The 24,220-nt window shown below is 37.8% G+C and overlaps 1 protein-coding gene across 1 annotated transcript; it reads left to right on the top strand.

Annotated features, from left to right (window-relative positions):
• The first annotated feature begins 2,367 nt into the window (after positions 1-2,367).
• On the top strand, positions 2,368-23,678 carry LOC102620296 (ankyrin repeat-containing protein ITN1-like). The gene is made up of 7 exons (XM_025096154.2): positions 2,368-2,822; positions 4,625-4,720; positions 5,947-5,991; positions 19,996-20,469; positions 21,961-22,119; positions 22,498-22,943; positions 23,033-23,678. The coding sequence occupies exons 2-7, from the start codon at positions 4,627-4,629 to the stop codon at positions 23,618-23,620; spliced, it is 1,806 nt and encodes a 601-aa protein (XP_024951922.1). The 5' UTR covers positions 2,368-2,822; positions 4,625-4,626; the 3' UTR covers positions 23,621-23,678.
• The last annotated feature ends 542 nt before the right edge of the window (positions 23,679-24,220 follow it).

The following is a 24,220-nucleotide window of genomic DNA, read 5'->3' as shown; positions in this document are numbered from 1 at the left end:
AATTTGACTAATCGCGATTATGATTTTAAAATAATCGTAATCGAACGATTATGAAAAATTTAGTAAAAAATCAAACCGAACCGAACCGAACCGAACCGCGCCCACCCTAGGTGGTTGGATCTCCTTCTTTATTTAATCGGACCTATAAGTTTCTCAAGTTCAATATCTTAAAGAAATTATTTGTTTATATTTTATCATAATAATTAATTGTCTGATCTCACAATTGTTACAAATTGTGAGGTATTTCAAAATACAAAATTCATAATGCACACACAACCTTCATATATGAGCTCACGGGTCTAGCCCATTTCTTAACCACTTGATGAAAGCTTATATATTCATTATTTTGGACCGAAAAATCAGTTTTAAACTCATTTTTATTGGTCAAGCAGAGCATATCTATATGTCAGAGGCCGTGGCTTGTTTTTAGCATTGTAGCTGCTTGATCTCCGGTTTTAAAATCAATTTCATGCACTGATTCGTGGCAAAAATCAAGGGGATGATTGTTGTAATTCAAGGTTATAAAAAGTCAGCTGCAGTGACGGATTGGGTTGTGAAAAAAAAAAAGGAAAAGGAAAATTCTTGTCATCCTTTCCATCTTCATCAAAGCTTTACACTTTACCTTAAAAAAAAAAATTAAATCAGCTGTTTGAATTAACTGTAGTTTGGAGTGGGCCATTATAATTGGAACGCCATTAAATCTTGGAAGATTAGACTGTCATTGATTTTTTTATGCACCCAAAAATTATCCGGTAAGGGGCAGAATCTGTTCTTTAAGGACAATGCTTCATTGGCACGCCTTGGCTTTCTAATTTCATCACTTTCTGTGTTTGTTTTTATTAATTATTGTTTTGCAACTTCTACATTTATCAATTGGATTATTGGAAGAGTTGTTGAATTGAGGAAAGTGAAGCTACTGGAGAATTGAATTAAATTGGTTTGCTGCAGATTATTGTCAAACTTGATTACTTGAATTTTTGAGTTAAATTTGACTTTTAATTTATTAGTGGTGGGCTTTCCTTACAAAGTCACCTTCAATAATCTTCTTTGTATTTTTGTGGCCGTAGAAATTTGACAAATATCGGAATTCATTTGTTTTATATCAACAATATTTCAAGAAGCAATAATGCGTTTGATTGAATTCTGGAGCTTAAAGCAATATGCATGAATGGAGTTTTGGAAGTGTTCTCTACTAAACACAGCTCTACTAATTCAACTTCTGTCCAGATCGGGAGGGGTAAAAAAGAAAAAAAAAACAACAGTGCTCTCTACCAAACACAGCTCTACTAACCCAACTTTTGTCCTGATTGGGAGGGAAAGGAGAGAAAACAACTTTTGTCGCTTAGAAAAGTCACATGCATTGACTGTTGACAGGATTAATTTTCACTTACTCCCTAACAAATTGATTATTCCTAAAATCTGTCCCTAATTATTATAAATTTAAACTTCAATTAAGAAGATACAAAAATCTTCATCAATACGCCCTCATTTGTCCTTGTGTTTTGAATGTTATTTAAAGATAAGTTGAAATTTATAATAATTTAAATTAACATTTATTGATATTTGATAGTTAATACTCAATTTGAGTCCCTTTATTTCTCCAACCACACCTACATGAAATGGCAATCATTAGCTTTCTCTTACATGTTTTATTACAAAAATGTTCCTACTTTAATGGCTTGATCTAATAAATAACGATTTGCCTTTACAAAATTTGTTTTTGATGTAAAAGAATGAAAGAACTTTTGCTCGCTCTGTGTTTTACAAACGATACCAGTGCAATTTAAGTACACTCTATACTTGAAATTGCATGCTTATATGTAGGCTTTTTTTGTTTAATTTTAAATATTCCCGATATATAATTGGGTGTTATTTAATATTTGATCCCGATATATATATATATATATCGTCAATATATATTTATATGTTTGTGTAACTATTTAACATTTTCAACAAAGGGTACTATTATATTTTTGTTTTGTGTAGGTTTACATTGTATCCTAGTCATTAAGTTATTTGATAATGAACATGAGGTACAATGCTTCGTTTCATATGAATTTTCATTCAAAAATGGATTACATTCGTCTCTAATGATTAATATAAAGATTTTTTTTAAACATCTTAATAATATACTACTTATTCTGGTTATACTTCATAAAATTGTGATAGATTTACACAAAGATTGAGATGAAATCTTCACGATACGCAAAAATAATTTTTATTTCTTTTATAAAATAGCATCATACAATAAAAATCACGGGATCGGGTGGGATCTGCTTACATAATTCTGACGGGGCAGAAAGAAATTTACTTATGTTCGCTTGTAGGCGGTAGCGGCAGAGACGTAAAGCTTACCGCTTGCAGAGAAAGAGGAAAAAATCGGACAGTTAAATTCTTCTGCACGATACTTGCCAGCCTAGCGGCGGCCACCTCAAAAGTTCTTTAGCCATGTGCTCTCTACCAAACACAGCTCTACTAACCCAACGTTTGAACTGTCAATTCTATTCAAATGAAGGTAATTATAGTTTTTTACACTATAAAAGTTACTTTAAGTCTTTAACTTCAAAATAAATGGAATTGGGGGCGGCGCAATGACTATTTGTTGAAAGTATTGGGAACATGGTTGCATATGTTTTAACATTTGGGGGCTGCAAAAAGCCAGTGTTTCTCCTTCGATTTAACTCTTTCCTTGCTTCTCTCTCTCTGGAAAAAAAAAAGGCTTTTGCTGCCTTAAGCACCATAAATTTTCGTTATTCTATCGGGCCTTTCCGTCAAAATTTCCATTTGGCAGCTGGGGATTGCATCGAACGCGAAAAACAGAGGTGAATTCTACGGAGTGACCTTTAACTTCTTTTCTTGCCTTTTTTTTTTTTGGTTTTTTAAGGTTATTTTGGTTAAAAAATTTATGGATAATTTTTGAATACCTACGTGAGGTTTGTCCTTGCTGCACTTAGAGAGAATATATGAATATATTGACATATAGGGTCCAGCTATAGTGCCACGGTTGTATGGTACCACAGCTGAATCCAACCTTTGGATCCAATTCTGGTGACAACTGTGGGTTAGATCCAATGGTTGGATCCAACTGTGGTAACATACAACTGTGGTACCATAGTTTTGGCTAGACATATAATCCATGTATCAGCGTTAGAGAGCCGTTTGCTTTCTTGATGAAAGTACAATAACGCCCTTCACTGTACATTACAATAACTGACAATGCTGGCAGCAGTGCAGAGTTGGGGTTTTATATTTAAATATACCCTATTGAATGAATCAAGTATTAAATTGAGCAATATTTAAAATAAATTAAGTAAAAGACGAGTAAGTTTTCTAAACAAATCGAGTAACAGTTATGTTATTTTTTAAAGAAGTCAAGTATGATATTGGGTAAGTCGAGTATTCGATCGAGTAAGAAGTGAAGTAAAGGAATTGAGTAAGTCGAGTAAGTATGTTGAATGAGTCAAATATTGAGTAATTTTTTAAACAAGTCGAGTAAACGTCAAATATTATTTTTTGCTTCTTTTGATCTTGCTCGACTTTGTAACTTAGGGAACCAGTTCAGTTTTCTTATGATTTTATTGAAGTTATTTTTGTACTTTCGTTAATTTTTTAAGAATATATATGTAAAATTAAAGATGTTAATGGTTAAAGGTATATTTTGGGTATTTTTGGGGGAAATGGGGTAATATCCCACTCCATTCCCTCGGAAAGTTGCAGGCTTGACAATGCTTCTTGCATTGCAGAAGATAACAAAGGAGAAGCTTTAACCCTCTTCTTCACTTCTTGTGTTTCTCTCATCAGCAACTTCCGTGGCACCTTGTGCCTTCTTCTATGCATTTGCAGGTTCTGGTCTCTTTGAAACCCTTAGTTGCAGATCTCACATACATATCCATCTGATTCTAACAAGGTCTTGGGTGATAAAGAAACCACCTCTGCATCCGAATCTATGCCAGTATGTGTGTGTGTAAACTAAAAAAAAAAAAACGGAAAAGCAAAAATTAATACTGGCAATTCGCCTTAAAAGAATTGAACCCATATACAAAAGAAAACTGAAAAGGAAAGCTAACTGAGGTGCCTGCTGGTTTTCTTTTTCTTTTGTTATGAATAGCTAGGTGAAAGGATCAGAAGAAGAAGGAGCATTACTTTTGGTGTTATTTTCTAACATAGGGTTAGAATTTTTGTGGACTAGCAAACCAATATGACAAAGTGGTTGTGATGCAGGAATAGTGGCCTTTGTTTTTCAGCTTAATTGAATAAAGAACAAAACGGGTGGAGAGGAAGTGGGGAAAGAGAAAGAAAAGAAGAAAGTGTATTTTTTTTTTCTTTTCCCCTTTTCTTATTCTAAATTTTTTTTTTTTGAGAGAGAGAGAGAGAGAGGAGAATGAGGAGTGGGAGAGGAAGCAAAAGCTCTTGCTTTCTTTTTGCAATAAGCCTTCTTATTTTTGCTTATTGTCCTTAACAAGTAACAGCCAAACGATTCTCTATCGCCAATACGCGGTAGGGGATGTTATATGTCAATATATACATATATTCTCTCTAAATATAATAAGGACAAACCTCAGGGGAGGTATCCAAAAATTACATATAAATTCTATGGACCTAAATCACAAATGCACTTTTGCAGATATGATGTCGACTACAGAGATCGAGGAGCCGATAGAAGAGGATGAAAATGAAATGGATCCTCAACCTCCGCGGTTATCTCATAAACAATCGTTTGGTATGTGATTTGCATTTTCACATTGTTATGAACAGAATCGGTGAACAGTAGTTTTAGAATTAATTAATTAGGGAAATCGATTTATATATTATTTTAATTTGCCTATACTGATTACAATAGATCTAAATTCCTAACACACAACTTATTTGAGTTGAAATACAGTTTTAGCAGGCGCAAACAGAGCAAGAGTTGTATATACATTATTTATTATATATTACATATTTTCTAGTTTTGAACAGTAATAAAACTTACGTATTTTCTAGTTTTGAACAGTAATAAAATTTACCATCTTTACCTAGAGTTGAGGAGAGAGAAAGAGAAGAAAACAAAAAGGAAAAGAAAAGAAAAGATGTTTGGTTTAAAGTTCTAATATTTTAGTATAGATTTGTATTATTGGATAGGAGCTGTTTTATCTCCTACTAGTGTGTGTGGGTGGAGTAATAACTCTTTTAAATTTCTTAAAAACTTGTGAGCTATTTATAAAGATTAATTATGGGCTGTATTGTGTGGGCTATATATATATATATTGTACTGTATCTTATTATTAAAAAATAAATATATAAATTTAATTTTTTATTTTAAATTTTGAATTAACTACTATCTTAATGAAAGTTAAATTCAAATTTAAATTAATTAATTCGAAAAATACCAACTAGGCCCAGACATTTCTATAACCCGATTAGTGTTTCCAGAGATCAACATGCTTGACTTGTGATATGAGAAGGATGAATAATTTCTCTATAATTTTTTGAGAATAAGTGAAATTTTATTAAATAGGGACTAAATATAAGTGAAGTAGATATTCTTCAAGTGAGAGTTGAAATTTGGGTTGTGTTATACTAGACTTATTAAAGGTAATTCCAATAAGTTTTTAATTGTAAATATTAGTAGAATTCTAATTACAATATATCACTGTATAAAAAAAATGACCGAATTGTTCAAATTACATATCAAGCCATTTTGGGCATAATAATTAAATTGCCGCAGATGAGATTAGTTACCGATATATGCACTTAAATGAGTTATATGTAGTCATGTGATATTTATTATTTTCACTTCAACGACGTTCTAGTTATATATAACTGTGATTTTAGGTTAAATTATGAAAGGAAAAAAAGAAAATATCAAAAGAATGTATATGTAACTTCTTCTTTTTTTTTAAAAAAAAAAATGTATTTATTTTGATTCGTGTCTAGCAATTCTTAATCCGCGTGCTATTGAAACAGATATTGAGGCTGCGATTTCTTCACGAGTCGACGAAAGTGGTCAAAGTAAGTTCGTTGTATTTTCAATAACTGTTCAAAATATTGCCTTTATCAAAAAATTAAATTTTAGGTTCTTAAGAGTAGATATTGTAGAATTCTTATAAAAATGAAACAATAATATCAGGGATATCAATCTTTGAGTCCCAACTTGAATTTCAATATTATGTGCCATTCATCTATTCGATAATAGATTTCATAACTTGTAAAATTACTTAATCACCATCCAATAGATGAATGGCACAATGAAACTTAGATGTTGGGATATCTAACATTACTCAAAGTTAAATTATGTAAAGGACGATACTATTGGCATTCTAAAAAATAGGAAAAAGAACACCTACAATCCCAAGGTTAGGAGAAATGACCATTTAGATCCTTGTTAAGTAAATAAGAGCACTAGCTCAGCCATGCCATCATTCTCACCCCGGCATGGATCACCTCAGCCAAATGGTATGAGTAGAACACTGATAATGAGTCTTCTACGAACAAGGGCCAACCAGAGATGAGTATCAGCCAAAGGAATGTACCGACCAGAGACAAGTACCGAGCAGATACCCATTCCCCAAAGAGCGGGAACGCGATCTCACGAAATCACGACAGTTGCGCTATGTCCAGAACCGTTGAGGGAGACACGGTGTCCCACGTTTACCCACAATGTAGCAGTTGGAGTCCTATGAGGAGCTGCCACTACCCGAGATAAGGGGGGATGAAGGATAAATGGAAACATGGGACAGCGGTTATAAAAAAGGAAGAAACCAATGAAGAAAAGGGATAGAAAAATTGAGAGAAGGGAAAACTCTTCCAAATTAAAACCAGACCATTTTCAGTACAAACTGTGAGCCAATTATAAGCAACTTATCGAATCTTAATTACACCGTTTTTCTGTAAACACCTTGTGCTAACTTAGGCATCGGAGGGTCTACGCCGGTAAAACCACCGGCGTCTCTGATCCACTTTTGTTAACACAGGCTTAGTGGGAGAAGGAAGGATAATTCCAACTTTAGTGACTAGAGCGATCGTTGAAGCAAGAAGAAATTGACATCCACACTATTGACTACATAAACGTTGGTGAAAAGCTACCACCAAATTAGTAGTTACCGGAGAAGCAGCGAACGGTTGGATATGGATGCGTCAAGGAAGGATGCCTTAAGGGATGACAATGAAACTGTCGAGACGATCACTCTTCAGGAGATTGCGAATGAAGCTCGAGAGAGGATGATGCAAGATCGACTGGAGTGGATGGAGAAACAAATGGAGACTCTCACGGCCATATTGTGTGAGCTGAGGGATGAGCGGAGAAGGGACTGCGAAACCCCCGTGGGGAGAGAGGAAGTTGGGGCAGAACCTAGCCTCCGGAGGCGTAGAGTCGAGGAAATCCCTCTATCGGTGGACCAACCTTATGGGGTGCACCCCCATAAAAGTACTGGTCAGGTTCCAGGGGAGTGCGTGGGTGAAGGGGGGAATCAACCTCACCCCGGACGGGTACTGAAAATTGATGGCCGAAGGGCCAGTGTTGATGAAGGAGAGCTCAGACAGTGGTTGCAGAATGCCGAGCAGGAACGAGATCAGATAGCTGCGTGCGATCTTGACCGTGCGGTAGAATTAGAGGGAGAGGTTCGCAGATTGGCGCAGGTGATAGAGGAGATTTAGGGCAAGAGAAAGCCTCCGAGCTGGAGGATAATGCTAGATAAAGAATCTCTGTTATCAACCGAGATCATGGGTATTGTAATCCCAAGAGATTTTTGCTTCCCCGACCTCAAATACTCCGGGCGAAGTGATCCGCTGGTGCATATTGAACGTTTCAACGACATGACGGGTGTGCAGGGGCTGACACCAGCTCAGAGGTGCAGGGTGTTCCCATTGACACTAGAGGGACGAGCCCGAGAATGATACTGCAAGCTGCCACGGGAGAGTATAAAAGGGTACGAGCAGATGTGCCATGAGTTGCCGAGCAGTTCCGATGAGCTGTGGCCCTAGAGGATGACAGGATGGAACTTATGGGGATGAAACAGGAGGAACACGAATCCATTTGGAATTTTATAAAACGATATCACCGAGCCATGCTGGATCTGGGAGTTTTTAATCACCCGCAGGCGTTGAGAGGATTAAAAGAAGGTGTAAGAATAGGCCGATTGTGATATAACTTAAGAAGCCCCCTAGTGCAGAATTACTCGGCGGGGTATGAACAGGCGAGGCGAGATATGGAAATCGAAGAGGAGAAATCGGCAAGGATAAAAAGTGAACAGCTGGAAGAGCTGAGACGAAAGGAACCGAGAGCCCCGAACTAGAGCGGATCGGGAAAGCGAGCTGGGAAATCCTCAGTAATGGGCGGAATATCAGCTCGGTCCCGCCCTTACCCCATAGCTCAGAGACCACAACAGTTCCAACGCAGCCGGGCTCAACCTCCACGCCCCCCATTCCCGGAGCGGCAACGAGAATTCAGGCAGATAGCTGCCCACCCTTATCACAACACTCCTAGAGCATTACATACAACTAACTCCAGGGCTGGACTACCAGATCAGCTACCAACGATACCAGCCCGAGGTGATATCCATGATAGTCGAGCAGTTCAACTGGTTGACCAGAGCTTGGCATATAGACAGTACACTCCATTAAAAATCTCCATGGAAGAATTGTATGAGAGGATCGAAGGACGAGGCCTGCTATACCCTCCGACCCTTATAACAAAACCTGCTCACCGATGTGATAAGAGCAGATTCTGAAATTCCACGACACTCACGGTTACATTATCAGCCAATGTCGTGATCTAAAGATTCATGTGGAGGATTTGGTGAGGAACCGGTACTTAGATGAATACGTAGATGGAGTGTCCCCCGTCATTGAATTACAATACACGCGAGATGAAGGAGTTGAGAGAAGCCTGGAACGTGAACAGCCAACTATCCGTGTAATAGCAGGAGAGCCAACATTGGCTGGGGACTCAAACAGGGCACGGAAGAACTATAGGAGATACGCCATGACCAGCAAACAAGTGTTTTTCAATTTGCCAGCAGCCAAGAGGGCAAAGGTGAGGCAAGTTCCCATTATGTGGACAGATGATGACAAAGAGGGTATCTTATATCCTCATGAGGATGCACTGGTGATTAAGGCAATGGTGGCTGGTATAGAATTGCGGCGAATACTGGTGGACACGGGCAGCTCGGTTGACATCCTGTTTAAGTCGGCCCTAGATGATATGGGAATTTCAAACTTAAAACTGGAGAGGGCGAATACATCCTTGAAGGGATTTGAAGGAGGACGGTTAACCTCCATGGGGATCATCGAGCTCCCGATTACTGTGGGGTCAAAACCGTTTGAAAAGATAATGATGCTGGACTTCGTCGTGGTAGAAGAGAGAAGCCCTTACCAGATGATACTGGGGCAACTTTTCATGAGGATAAGCCAATGCGTTATATCTACGCATTATCTGGCGTTGAAATACAGAGTCAACAGAGTTGTAGGAGTAGTAAAAGGTGACTAGAGAATGGCGAGGAGCTGTTATGCTACATCGGCCAAGGAGACACTACAGGTTACCTCCCTGGATAACCGAGGAGATTCTAAAGAGGGTCGCCAGGAACCTGTTGAGGAGCTGGAGGAGGTTGTTGTGAGCAAGGATAACCCGAGCAGAATGGTTAAGATCGGGTCAAGATTGGGCGAAGCAATAAAGGGCGAGTTGGTGAAATGCCTACAGTCCCATGCAGATATATTTGCTTGGTCCCATGAAGACATGCCAGGAATTGACCGCAGGATAGCTTGCCACAAGCTGGCAATTAAGAAAGGGGCGAGGCCGGTAAGGTAGAAAATGAGGTGTTTTAACTAGGAAAGGTACGAGGCTATAAATACCGAGGTAGAGAAGCTGTTGAAAGCAGGATTTATAAGGGAAGCTAAATACCCAGAGTGGATTTCCAATATAGTATTGGTAAATGAAGGATGTGTGTGGATTTCACAGACCTCAATAAGACATGCCCAAAGGACAGCTTTCCCCTACCAAAAATAGATCAATTGGTGGATTCAACGGCGGGTCACAGTCTGCTCAGTTTCATGGATGCCTTTTCGAGATACAACCAAATACCCATGAACGAGCAGGGTGAGGAGAGTACCACCTTTATAACTAACATTGGTTTGTTTTGTTACAGGGTGATGCCTTTTAGCCTAAAAAATGCAAGAGCTACCTATTAAAGGTTGGTGAATAAGATTTTTAAACCATTGATCGGTCACACTATGGAGGTATATGTGGATGATATGATCACGAAGTCTAAAGAACCGATGGATCATGTGAAGCACCTAGAAGAGACCTTTGAATTGCTGAGGAAGTATGAAATGAAGCTGAACCCGGAGAAATGTGCATTTGGAGTCAGCTCGGGCAAGTTCTTGGGATTCCTGGTGAGTCACCGAAGGATCGAGGCCAACCCGGAAAAAATACAGGCAGTAACAGAAATGAAGTCCCCTCGAACAGTTAAGGAGGTGCAGAGCCTTATAGGGAAATTAGCAGTACTGAACCGGTTCATCTCGCAGGCCACAGACAAATGCCACCCTTTCTTCCAAACCATAAAGAAATGGAGGAAGATAGAATGGACGTCAGAATGTGAAGAAGCATTCGAGCAGCTTAAGGAATACCTGGCCCGCGCTCCGTTATTATTGACTCCAAGGGAAGGTGACCAGTTGTATTTGTACTTAGCAATCTCTGAATGGGCTACCAGCTCGGTATTAGTCAGAGAAGAAGAAGGAAAGCAACACCCAGTATACTACACCAGTAAGGTCCTGGTAGACGCGGAAACCAGATATCCACTGATGGAGAAATGTGCACTAGCTTTAGTCACGGTAGCACGCAAGCTCAAACCATATTTTCAGGCCCACCCGATAGTTGTGTTGACTAACCAGCCCCTTCGGCAAATGCTCCAAAAACCAGATGCGTCTTGTCGGTTAGTAAAATGGTCCGTGGAGTTGAGCGAATTTGATCTATCCTATAGGCCCCGAGGAGCAATCAAAGCTCAAGCCCTAACCGATTTTATGGTTGACCGTGCTGAACCAGAGGAGGAAACTCAGGGGGAGCAACTAATGGAGCAAGATAAACTAGGTGGGGTGTGGCTAGTAATGGTTGATGGATCATGTAGTGAACAAGGGTCCGGAGCAGGAATTGTAATACGAAGCCCAGAAGGGACCGAAATAACGTATGCAGTGAAGTTTGAATTTCAGCTCACAAACAACCAAGCTGAATATGAAGCCTTTATCACTGGGCTTGGACTTGCACACGCACTAAGAGCAGAAAGAATAGAAATCCGAGCAGATTCTCAATTAGTCTGCAATCAACTCAGTGATCAGTTCCAAGCAAGGGAAGAGAAGATGGGGTTTTATTTGAAGAAGGCAAAGCAGATGGTTGGGCTTTTTCAAGCGGTAGAGGTGAAGTAGATACTCCGGAATGAGAATTACCGAGCAGATATATTGGCCAGAATGGCTGCTATTGCAGATCCAAAGTTACCTATGTCAGTCCCACTAGAGGTGATGACCTCACCAAGCATAGGGGAGGAAGTAGAGGTAATGAGAATAAGCACCGAGAAATCCTGGATGGACCCGATTCTCTCGTACATCTGCGATGGAATTCTATCGAAGGACAAGAGGCAAGCAAGGAAGTTAAAATGACGAGCAGCAAGGTACACGCTACTCGATGAGGTGCTCTACCACCGAGGATTCACCTTGCCCCTTTTGAGATGTTAGGATGACGAGGAAGCAGATTATGTACTGAGAGAAATTCATGAAGGAATATGTGGCAATCACTCGGGAGCGAGAACTTTAGCCTTCAAGGCACTCCGGCAATGATACTTCTGGCCAACCATGCACCAGGATGCGAAAAGTATGGCAAGGAACTGTAAAGTCTGCCAAACCTTCTCAGAGGTTCCTGCACAACCCCCAGAAAAGCTGACCACTATGACATCCCCATGGCCTTTTGCCCAATGGGGAATCGACCTGCTTGGTCCGTTACCTAAGGGCCAAGGAGTGGCAACACACGCAATTGTGGCAGTAGACTACTTCACTAAATGGGTAGAAGTGGGAGTCCTCAGCTAAATCACGGAGAGAAAGACGACGAATTTTATTTGGAAGAATATCATCTGCAGATACGGGATCCCCTATGCCATCGTTACAGACAATGGGAGGCAATTTGACAACAACAATTTCAAGAAATTTTGCCGAAACTTGAGGGTGGACCTGAAGTTCTGCACCCCCGCACACCCCCAGGCAAACAGACAGGTGGAAGCAGCCAACAAAGTAATAAAGAAACTTCTGAAAACAAGACTGGGAGAGAAGAAGGGAGCTTGGGTCGATGATCTACTAGGAATACTGTGGGCTTACCGGACAACTTACAAAACCGCCACAGGAGAAACCCCGTTTGCTTTAGCTTTTGGTCATGAGGCGACAGTCCCAGCAGAAATCGGAGTGGGGACACATCGGACAGAATACTTCAACAAGGAGCAAAACGACGAGCAGATCTGCTTGAGCCTGGACCTGCTGGAGGAGAAAAGAGAAGGGGCCTCGCAGAAAGTGGTCCAGTGTCAGCAAAGAGTCATGCGCTATTACAACAAGAACGTAAGCATGAGACAGTTTCGAGCAGAGGATTGGGTACTTAGGAAGGTGAACCAAAACACTAGGGATCCTAACCATGGCGCTCTTGGCCCGAAATGGGAAGGCCCGTATAGGGTGATACGAGTGACTGGACCAGGAGCTTACAAGCTAGCGTACCTAGATAGACGAGACGTGAAGAGATCGTGGAACGCCGAGCATTTGAAGAAGTATTTCCAGTAAGCAAAGTGCTCTACTAAGTCTTCATTTTGATAAGTTATCTTTGTTAAATGCATGATGACTTGTTGAACATGCACATATTCCGCATGTCTGTAATGCATTCAAGTTTCAATAAAGATGAATTCAGCATAAAATTCCCCTGCTAGCAAGCCCATTAAATTTTTACTAAGGCAAGTAAGTGTCTGCTCCTGCTCGGTCAACAAAAGACCAGTAGGCAATTTTACGAAATTCTACGAAGGCAAGTAAGTGTCTGCTCCTGCTCGATCAACCAAAGACCAGTAGGCAATTTTATGAAATTCTACTCAGGCAAGTAAGTACCTGCTCCTGCTCGGTCAACGAAAGACCAGCAGGCAATTTTACGAAATTCTACGAAGGCAAGTAAGTGTCTGCTCTTACTCGGTTAACGAAAGACCAGCAAGCAATGTACAAAATTCTACTAAGGCAAACAAATGCCTAATCCTGCTCAGTCAATGAAAGACCAGCAGGCAATGCTACAAAATTCTACTAAGGCAAACAAGTGCCTATTCCTGCTCGGTCAACGAAAGACCAGCAAGTAATTTTACGAAATTTTTATTAAGGCAAGCAAGTGCCTATTTCTGCTCGGTCGCTTAAGGACCACCAGGTAATTTCACGAAATTTTACTAAAGCAAACAAATGCCTATTCCTGCTCGATCGCTTAAAGGACCAGCAGGCAAATCTATAAATTTGGTTATGGCAAACAAGTGTCTATTCCTACTCAGTCGATTAAAGAACTAGCAGGCAAAGCCAACTAAAAGTGTTAAGGCCATTTACAGAAACGATCTATAAGCAAAACCACAACAGAAGAGCTAATAGAAAGCATCTAAAATTTATACTCAAAATGTTTACAAAACAGATGAAAGTTTAGAGTTTATACAAAAAAAGACCTAAAAATTAGGAGGATCGATAGTTGAAGGATTGGCAATCTCGGGAGGTGGAAGATCAGCAACATCGGGAGAATGAGGCATGGACCCTTGACCCACTTGAAGAGCACGGCCCCCAGCTCCCCCCTCATGCGCCCCACCTGAGTGAGGTTCCACCTGGTTCTGATCCCCCTGCTTTTTGTCCCCTTGGTCGGACTCAGCCATATATCTCTGCACTCCAACCTCCAGCTTGCTCATGTCAAGCTCAGGATATTCCTCCTTAAGCACAGACATGATGCACTTGTAGCAGAAAGCAACCCCAGAGTCATACTCTACCTCCAGCCAATCATCCACATCAGCAGATTTGCCTTTCACCTCGGCCAACTGCTCATTTAGAGATTTGATTTCTCCCTCAAGAGCCGTCTTCAAGGTGTCCCGCTCACTCTGAGTGGCCTGGAGATCAGACTTCAGATCACCCAACTCACTTTCAAGCTTGATGGAGGTGGACTTAGCCATGGCCACTTTCTCCTCCAGATCCATGATTTGCTTGCGCAGATCAAGCAACTTCTCCTTCGAGCGATCGGCGGACTCAGCTTTCTTCTTTAAGTCCTGGTTATCAGCTTGAAGCCTTCTCTCATGGAGAAGGGACCTGTTCTTGTAGCACGAAACCAGGGTGGCCAGCTTAAAGGAAACTCTTTGAACGGAACCAGCTAACTCGACGAAGTTCATGCTCTCGATATCCTTCACCATCTTAGGCCCCACCGATTTGTCGTAATCCCTCTGGTACGGGCTTAGGTAGTCAACTTGATCCCGAGACGGAAGAGAAGAGGATCAGTCCCCGGACTGAACGCTGACTTCAGGACTCTTATCACTCACCATTTTTCCGAGGTGGAGGAGGAGGCAGAGCAGGAACAGAAGCCTTGGGTGGACCAACATTGGCTTTCTTTGGAAGAGGAGGAAGATTGCTGGAGCTGCTTGGAGCCCGACAACACTTTCTGGTCATCGCGCTGAGGATCTTGTTATCCATTCCGGCAGCTATGTCCACTAAACCTGAACCGACCAAGTTTGTTGGTGACAGGAGGTCTTGGCAGGTAGACGCGTTCACCAGAGCAGTTTCCACCTGGAGCAAAGGTCGGTCTTCAAGTTCCTTAATCAAACCCCACGACTCTGAAAAAGTAAACAAGGTTAAAGAACCCAATAAGTGGCAATTTGAGAAAGAATATAGGCAAAAAATGAGCGACCTGGGGTGACAAAATGCGTTGGAAGGTAAATATCACCACCAAGTGAACGAGCTACTGTACACCAATTTTTTCCAGCAAAGAAGAATTTGTTCTTTCAATTTTTACACGATGAGGGGAAGCCGGTGATTGGCTTCCTCTTCACGGAGCTCGACATGAAATAGTACCAGCCTACTTCCTTCAGGCTACTCCTCAGCTGGTATAAATGCTTTACTTCAACAAGAGAGGGCTTCTCTGATCTACACCTCTCCCATAACACATACATAGCCGAAAGAACCCTCCACCCATTTGGGTGTAGCTGACCTGGGGCCAGGTGCATACCACCTAGTATCTTGGCAAAGTAACGCTGAAGGGGCATCCGAGCTTCTAGCTTGAAACTCTCCAGGTGCATCGTCACATACCCCCTCGGAGGCCGACTAGGAACGTCGCCTTTCCCAGGAACTACAAGAAGAACCTCCTCAGGAATGTTGTAGAGATTCCTAAGCTTGAACAAATCAGTTGGGGTAGTGGCACAAGCTATGTATTCAATAGGGTAAGAATCCGCTTGCACCCTATGGCTAAAGTTCCTTTTCTTAGGGGGTCTGCTTAGCTCGGAACTGCTCCCCTCACCATCACCTACTTCTTCAGGGACCCCAACCCCACCAGAACTGTGATTCTCACCCAAGCCCGACGCAGTGCCACCTCTGTTTCCTACAAGCTCTAATTCAGGGGAGGGTGAAGTGGCCATGGGACGAGGGTATTCAGGGGTATCCCTATAACAGGAGGAACCTACACTGCGAGAGGAGTGTAGAAGGTCACTGAGTCCAAATAAATGGGGATATGAATCCTCTATCTCTTCATCGCTCTCGACTACAATTCTTTTTCCTCTTGGGTTGGACATACTGAAGTTTAAAAAGGGAAAGCACAAATAACTAAGAGTGTGGATACAAAAAAGGGACAAACACAGAACCCACAATACAAAACTCAATCAACAACAACCAGAGAAGGGGTTGAAGGCTATACTTGGAATAGACTGGCACTGATGATGTTGCTGTGATAGAGAAAAGACCCAGCAAATGGAGATCCCAGACGCGGAAAGTGTGAACGAAGTTCGAAGGAGTTGTCTTACGGCAGAGAAGCGAATAGCAAAACAAGGATGACTTTAGTTTAGGGATTTGAAACGAAAATGGGGAAATGGAAGCGTTTGAGTGATAGGAGTGCCAGCTCATTCACCGTATATCGAGGATGGATAGCGCGTCGTTTCAAATTTCAAATACGAGGAGTCTGGAAATGCCACGTCAATAACCGTTATAAAAGGCCATACGAAACGCAAGCCCAGATATGCAATGGACATGCTCATAAAGGCCCATGCATAGGTCAGAATCTCTCTAGACGAAAAATGGAACCTCAGGTCCATCCCAGTAAACAGAAGACCAGATGAGAAGTTCCCTAGATCGATGAGATTTGATTATCAGTTTCTACTCTCAACCCGTTTCACTCGCAAGACTAGAAACTGGGGGACTGGCGTTAAGTAAATAAGAGCACCAGCTCAGCCATGCCATCATTCCCACCCCAGCATGGATCACCTCAGCCAAATGGTACAAGTAGAACACTGATAATGAGTCTTCTACGAACAAGGGCCAACCAGAGATGAGTATCAGCCAGAGGAATGTACCGACCAGAGACAAGTACCGAGCAGATACCCATTCCCCAAAGATCGGGAACACGATCTCACGAAATCACGACAGTTGCGCTATGCCTAGAACCGTTGAGGGAGACACGATGTCCTACGTTTACCCACAATGTAGCAGTTGGAGTCCTATAAGGAGCTGCCACTACCCGAGATAAGAGGGGATGAAGGATAAATGGAAACGTGGGACAGCTGCTATAAAGAAGAAAGAAACTAATGAAGAAAGGGACAGAAAAATTGAGAGAAGGGAAAACTCTGCCAAATTAAAACCAGACCATTTTCAGTACAAACTGTGAGCCAATTATAAGCAACTTATCGAATCTTAATTGCACCGTTTTCCCGTAAACACCTTGTGCTAACTTAGGCATCAGAGGGTTTACGCCGGTAAAACCACCGGCGTCTTTGATCCACTTTTGTGAACACAGGCTTAGTGAGACAAGGAAGGATAACTCCAACTTCAGTGACTAGAGCGATCGTTGAAGCAAGAAGAAATTGACATCCACACTATCGACTACATAAACGTTGGTGAAACGATCTGAACGGGCAAAGGGCGAGCAGATTTCAGCATCAACACCTAACATTACTCAAGGTTAAATTATGTAAAGGACGATACTATTTGCATTCTAAAAAATAGGAAAAAGAACACCTACAATCCCAAGGTTTGGAGAAATGACCATTTAGATCCTCGTATTTTTAATAAGAAAAACCAAGATCCCTTTTGAGTAAAATACCTTTGGCTCTATTAACTCAAAAAAAAAAAAACAAATTGACTCTAATGTTTTATAATAAAATAGAAATATAATGTTAAAATAAATGTAACAACATATACATATTAAAACAAATTTAATATTTAAAAATATTTTAATATTTTACAATATTATATTTTATTAAACTAAATTTTATAATAAATAGAAACGTAATATTAAAATAAATATATGAATATTAAAATTATTTAAAATATTATATAAAATAATTTTAATATTATTTCAATACATTAGATATTTTATTAATTGTAACATCTATTTAACTCAAAGATTTATTTAAAATTTTTATAATAAACACAAATATATTGTTAAAAGAATATAATCATTTATCCTTTTAAAATTATTTTATATATTAAAAAATTCTAATCTTGTTACTTTACTAGAAAATTTAACTATTTAAATTGTATTTATATTTATTAAAAAAAATTAAAGTCAATTTTTTTAGTTACTATCTATTAAAGATATAGGGATGACAATTAGCTTATATGGGTTGGATCTACTCTGCTGCAGATCCAGATCCATAATAAAAATCAAGATCCGTATCTGCTCCAGATCCGTCATGAATTCATATATTTCGCTCCATATCCAGATCCAAAAAAGAAATATATATATATATATCTGCTCCAAATCTTAAAAAAAAATTAAAATCTAAATCTGCTCTAAATCCGTCATGAATTCTAAAATTCAGTAATAAAAATGTAATAATTTTTTAGAATGAAAATTGAAGGCTAAAATATATTGATAACAAATAAATTATACATTTTTTCTCAAAAATATAATAAATATTATAGCTTATTCTTTTACATCAAAACAACAAATAAGAAAGATAATAAAATATCATTCAAAAGTAATTGCAGGAGTAATATCAATCTAATATTTTATTGTCTCCTTCATCATTCTAATATCCACGACACACGCACCCTCATTCCTACAACATTAGATAATGACATATAAATTAAATATGATTTATATTCAGTGCTTTATTATTTTTATTATGACCATATTTGACTAAATATATGAATAACTATATTCCTTAAAAATTATTTGGTCAATATAATAAAATAAATTGCCAGGTTGTATTACTTGGCTTGCAATTTGAATATTGCATGTACATGCTTTGGGGATGACTAACCTTTAAATTTGCAAAACTAATCTTTAAGTTTTAAGAGTTTAAATGTATGGTAAATACCACTAATATGCTATAAATAAAATATATTATCATTATAATTCCACATTGTTAAGAGACTTTTAAAATAAAATAAAATTAAAAGATGAGTGGATATGGATAGGATTTAGATATTGAGATAGATCCAGACCTGCTCTAGATCCGTGTTAGATCTGTACATCGATATCTAAATCTGATCTAAATTTATTTTAAACCGACCCAAATCCGATCCGATTGGATTTGGACCACGTGGATCTTGGGTCTAATCCAATCCATTGCCATCCCTATAAAGATATTATAGTAAAAAAGAATTATTGGTGTCCCTTATGGAAATCTTAGGGTCTACATGATCATATTTTTAAATCTTGAGAATGTAGTCATCCTTTTTCCTTTAAAATATTAGTTTTTCTCTATGCACTCCATTGAAACCAAGATGGATTGCTCCTTGAAACTAAGCTGAGGTGCCAACGTTTATCAAAGATACCAAAGCCTACTGCAGCTAAATTAATTACTATTTAAATTAATTATCTTTATTTACTTTGAAAGACTCAAATAACATTGAATCCATCAAAGTAATTAATCAAATAATTACCTTTCTCTATCATAATTTGTAATTAAGAAAGATTGATTGTCAATCAACATAAAGATTGATTGACTTAATAATTGCTAATCAATCATTATTTTCAGATTATGTTAATTGTATCATTTCCTTTTTCATGTTTCAAATTATATAAATTGAACTTTTGTTCTCATGAATTAATAATTAAGAGTGAAATTTATATTTTTTGTATTGTTTTTGAAAAGTTTTCACAAGAGACACTGAAAAATAAAAAAGTGGGTGATGATTTGAGAGAGAGTCCAAATGTTTGAGAATATGATATTTATCTAATGGAGGCTAAAATTATATCATTGGTCCACTGGTAGGCTTTTTGGTGAAAAAGAAAGTGCATAAGAGTATTGTTAGGTATCTTAACATTCAACTGATGTGATATTTATCTATTGGATAGTAGTTAAGTAATTTTATAAAATATGAAATCCATCACCTAATAGATAGTGACACATGGCATTGGAATTTAAATTGGGACTCAAATGTTGGGATCCCTAATTTAGAATTTGATATAATGCTTAGATATCAAAAGAGTAGAATATTTTGAGAGTTTTATGTCACATTTAGCAAAAAAATCAAGAATATTCCTTAGCACAATCGTATTCTTTCCATAAACTTGTATGCCCAATCTTGGCTATGGATTTCCAAGCCCATAAAATATAGTAAACTCTTGCATACGACATTTTTATATTGCTCCGAGTGTTGTGTTAAAATGATTAATCTTGTGATCATTGTGCCTTAATTATAATTATTCACATATCCTTTATTTATTGGTTCAAAATCATTCCAAATAATTATGATAAATTATGTTCGGATTGGTCTTTTTGTTAAAATTAGTATTGTTCAACAATTTTTTTATTGATAACTTTTGTTATTGCTACAACTCGATAGAAGAGACTTGCGAGGAAAGAAGTACACTCTCCAAATTGTATCGAGCTGCATTAGATGATGATTGGCAGACAGCTGAAACTATTTTTGACTCGCATGAAGATTACGTGAAAGCTTCTCTCTCAAAGCTAGGGGAAACGGCTCTCCACGTTGCAGCTTCTGCAGGCCGCATTGATTTTGTGAAAAATCTGTTAGGGTACTCACCCCAGGTTTTAAAACTCACGGATTATTTTGGACAGACAGCTCTTTCTTTAGCGGCAGCATCCGGAAACTTGGATCTTGTCCAGTTAATGACTGAGGATAACGAACACTTGGCACTTGATCGAGAAAGCGTTGACCAATATTTGCCAATTCACGCAGGAGCGATGTCAGGCCATAAGGAGGTGGTACTGTACCTTTATTCAATCACTGAAGGTCAATTAGACAATAAGGATCTCATTGAATTGCTCATCATTCTTATAAAAACCGATTTATATGGTAAGCACTACCTTTCTTTCTTTTCGTTTTTTTCCCTCCTTTTTGACGATATGGTGATAGGATAAATTCATAAATATCAGATAAATTCATAGGATCATTTCTTAAATTTCTTAGATATCATTGGACATACGCAACAATTATAGAAAACTAATTTGCTGTTTGTTTTTTAGCTTGAAGTTTGAATTTAACTTTTTTCATACATTTATTTATTTTAAGTTGTTTTTTTTTAACTTATCACTTATTATCAGACAATTTTATCTTAATAGAAAAAATAAAAAAAATCCACTTTTATTGAAGTCTAACTGAAAATTTTTAATTTCAAATCTCAAAAATATCCTTAACAATTCATATATTTTTAATATTATGTATAAACCTTATATTTTTGAATTATTCTTGAATTTTTTTAATGCTTTAAATTTTTATTCACATGATAACATTAACTAAACTGAAATATTGAACAAATGAAATTATGTCAATTGTGATGAATCAAAAATAAAATAACAGTGTTGACTTTATAATAAAATTTGATGTTATAATTACCTCTTTTATTAAAAAATTATATTAAGATCAACAATGATAGTATTTTTTTTAATGTTAGAAAACTAATCAACTTGTGAAAATTATAAATTGTGAAGAACAAATATATTCACCACTTAAAAAGATATTTATGTCAAACTATTAGCTTTTAAGTTTTTCTCTTCAGATGTTGAAAAAGAAAAAAACTAACATGTCATTCAAACATCTTCATTCAGACCTATTAAGACTTCAACTAAATTCATACTTATTCAGATTTCAGATAAAAAACAAACGCAACCTAAGAATCATTTGAGTGGCGGCAGAAGAAAGATAGAGGAATTTAAGATAATTAATGTTATAACTACAAATTAATGTAAATTATTTTTTTCACAAATTGATGTGGCATTACATGATTGGTTGAAGGAAAATATAAAATATTAAAAATAAATTATGTGGACTAGGTGATATCTTTATTGGATCACTCATGTGATCCCACATCAATTTGTATGAAAAAATTTATAATTGTATCATTTAAGAAATAACTAATATTAAGAATTTTATTATTATTATGCCTATATATATATATATATATAACTTGTAGCTTTAACGTTATTGTTTTTCATAAATTCTCTCGGTTTTGTACAAGGAATGCCTTAATTTCTCGTCATGGACTAGGATTTAACAAATAAATAAGCCAAGTGAAAACCTTCATGGTATATGTCATATATATAGTCTGCAGAAATCAATTGTAATGATATAGCTACAAATAATTTTATACAAAATAATATGGCATACTATCATCAATTAATAAAAATATTGCTTGATTCACATGATTTATTTTTATCTAACCAATGATACCACGCCACATCAGCGGAAATAATTTATAGAAGAATTTGTGACTGTTATATTAGTCATTTTGAGTACGAAAAAGAAATATCAATGCAAATTTATATATCCGGTGTTTGCTGCACCCAGAGGTTGCGTTGCGATTATTTAAGGATCACCCGCAGTTAGCGACTCTTCGTGATTCAAACGAGGAGACTGCATTGCACGCCTTAGCAGGAAAGTCAATGATGTCTTCTTACTTGGCTAATCAAAATCAGCAAGGGATGCTTCAGAATTTCTTCAGCTCAGGTAAGTTCACTAAACTGTAAGACCTTCGGCATGCCCTTGCTTGCTTATGCTGCTTTCACAAACAAAATTTTACATTTCATTTTACAAATATATATGATTTAGAAAATGAGGAACATTAGAGTAGGACTATATATATATCTATATATTTTGGTCGAACATACATAGTATATTTGCGTAGGGTTTAACATAAGAGTTAGTCAGAATTCGTATTTGTCAGTCTCTAATTAGGTTCCCATTTTATTAAAATAAGGAATATCTTATTAGAAGGGGATTCTATTTATATATTTAATATGTCTAGGGGAATTTGTTTTTGGGGTAGGGAATGAATTTCCATAATGCTCCTCCAGCATTTTTATCTCACTATCAAGTTGTCTGTAGCTAATGTTGGCTCAACAAAACTTTCACTTTCACATACCGTGCTCGAGCAAGCGATTACGCTGGTAGAAATCATTTGGAAAGAAGTCATACGGTCGCAAGACTCAGAAATTTCGACATTAATTGAACGACCATTTCAACTAACATTTGTTGCTGCCGAGAAAGGGAACATCGAGTTTCTAAGAGTACTTATCCGTGAATATCCTTATATAATATCGAAACATGACGACATGGGTCGTACCATGTTTCATATTGCAGTTTTGAATCATCAAGTGAAAATCTTGGAGCTCATAAATGAGATGGGTTCAATGAAAGATAGGATCGTTTCGAGAAGAGATTACGGAGGAAACAATATACTGCATATGGCTGGAATGCAACCAAGCAATGAGGGGCCCAACGTTGTATTCGGAGCAGTTCTCCAACTGCAACAAGAGGTACTTTGGTTTAAGGTGAGTATTCAGGCTACTCTTCTGCGTAAAAAGTAAAAAGCTTGTTTTCTTTACCTCATTCAAAAACTGTTTTGTGACATCGAAAGCAGAAAGTGAGTGAGATTGTGCGGCCAGTGGATGCTGAAGCTAGAAACTATGGTTTACAAACGCCTAGAGAATTATTCACTCAGAGTCACCGAAGTTTAATTGAAGATGGGCAAAAATGGATGAGGGAAACTGCAGATTCATGCATGGTTGTCGCTACACTAGTTGCCACAGTGGTTTTTGCTGCAGCTTTCACCATACCGGGTGGCAATAAAGGAGATACAGGAGTTCCTATTTTTATTGAAGAGGCTTCCTTTATAGCGTTTGCCATATCAGATGCAGTAGGGCTGGTATTCTCTGCAACATCAATACTAACTTTCTTGTCCATTCGTAGTTCCGTCTATTCAGAGGAGGACTTCCTCTGGCGGGTGCCCGGGAGTTTAGCGTCTGGACTTGCATCACTTTTTATGTCAATAGCAGCAATGATGGTGGTCTTTTGCGCAACTTCTTTCACTATTTTTCACGGCCGATTGCCATGGCTTCCTGTTCTTGTTACCGTGATTTCCTCTATACCAGTCCTCCTGTTCATTCGGCAATATCACCGTTTCTTTGCTAATACTTTGGGTGTGCTCCAGTTATCTTCTTTCGTGTAGCTGTTGGAATTTTATATGGAAAGTTTAAAATTCTAATGTCCCACATTGGAGGAAATTAAGAGCAATTATTTTTGTTTCATTTAAAATTAATCATGTGTTTGATTTAATTACAAACTAGAGTTGAAGATTTAATTACAAACTAGAGTTGAAGATTTAATTACAAACTAAAGTTGAATAAGTCAAATACTCAAATCTACAACTGTCTCGCATTTTGCTTCATCAGTTTCCTTTTTGAATTTGCTGATCTAAACTGTTGTTCTTGAAGCGCACAACAATGTCATTGTGTCTTGAATGTCAATTCACTTTGCTCAACCGTCACAATTTTCATCTAATTTCAAGAAAAATATATTTTTAATGACTTTTTTTTTTAAGAACCGTAATTAAATGTTGACATTTAATGACAATTTTGTGTCACAACCGTCATCTTTTTGTTGTTGATTACAAAAAATTATTATTATTATTATTATAATAATTTGTAATTTAAAAGCCATTTGAACCCTCTGTTTCAATTGTAATTTTCTATTAAATTCACTCAAATGTCTCATGTACACAGGATAGCTTTACAAAAAAAAAAAAAAAAAAAAAAACTTTAACGATCAT

This window comes from Citrus sinensis, chromosome 7 (assembly GCF_022201045.2).
Source record: "Citrus sinensis cultivar Valencia sweet orange chromosome 7, DVS_A1.0, whole genome shotgun sequence".
In the NCBI taxonomy this organism is placed as follows: Eukaryota; Viridiplantae; Streptophyta; class Magnoliopsida; order Sapindales; family Rutaceae; genus Citrus; species Citrus sinensis.
This window is presented reverse-complemented; position numbering and strand designations above follow the sequence as displayed.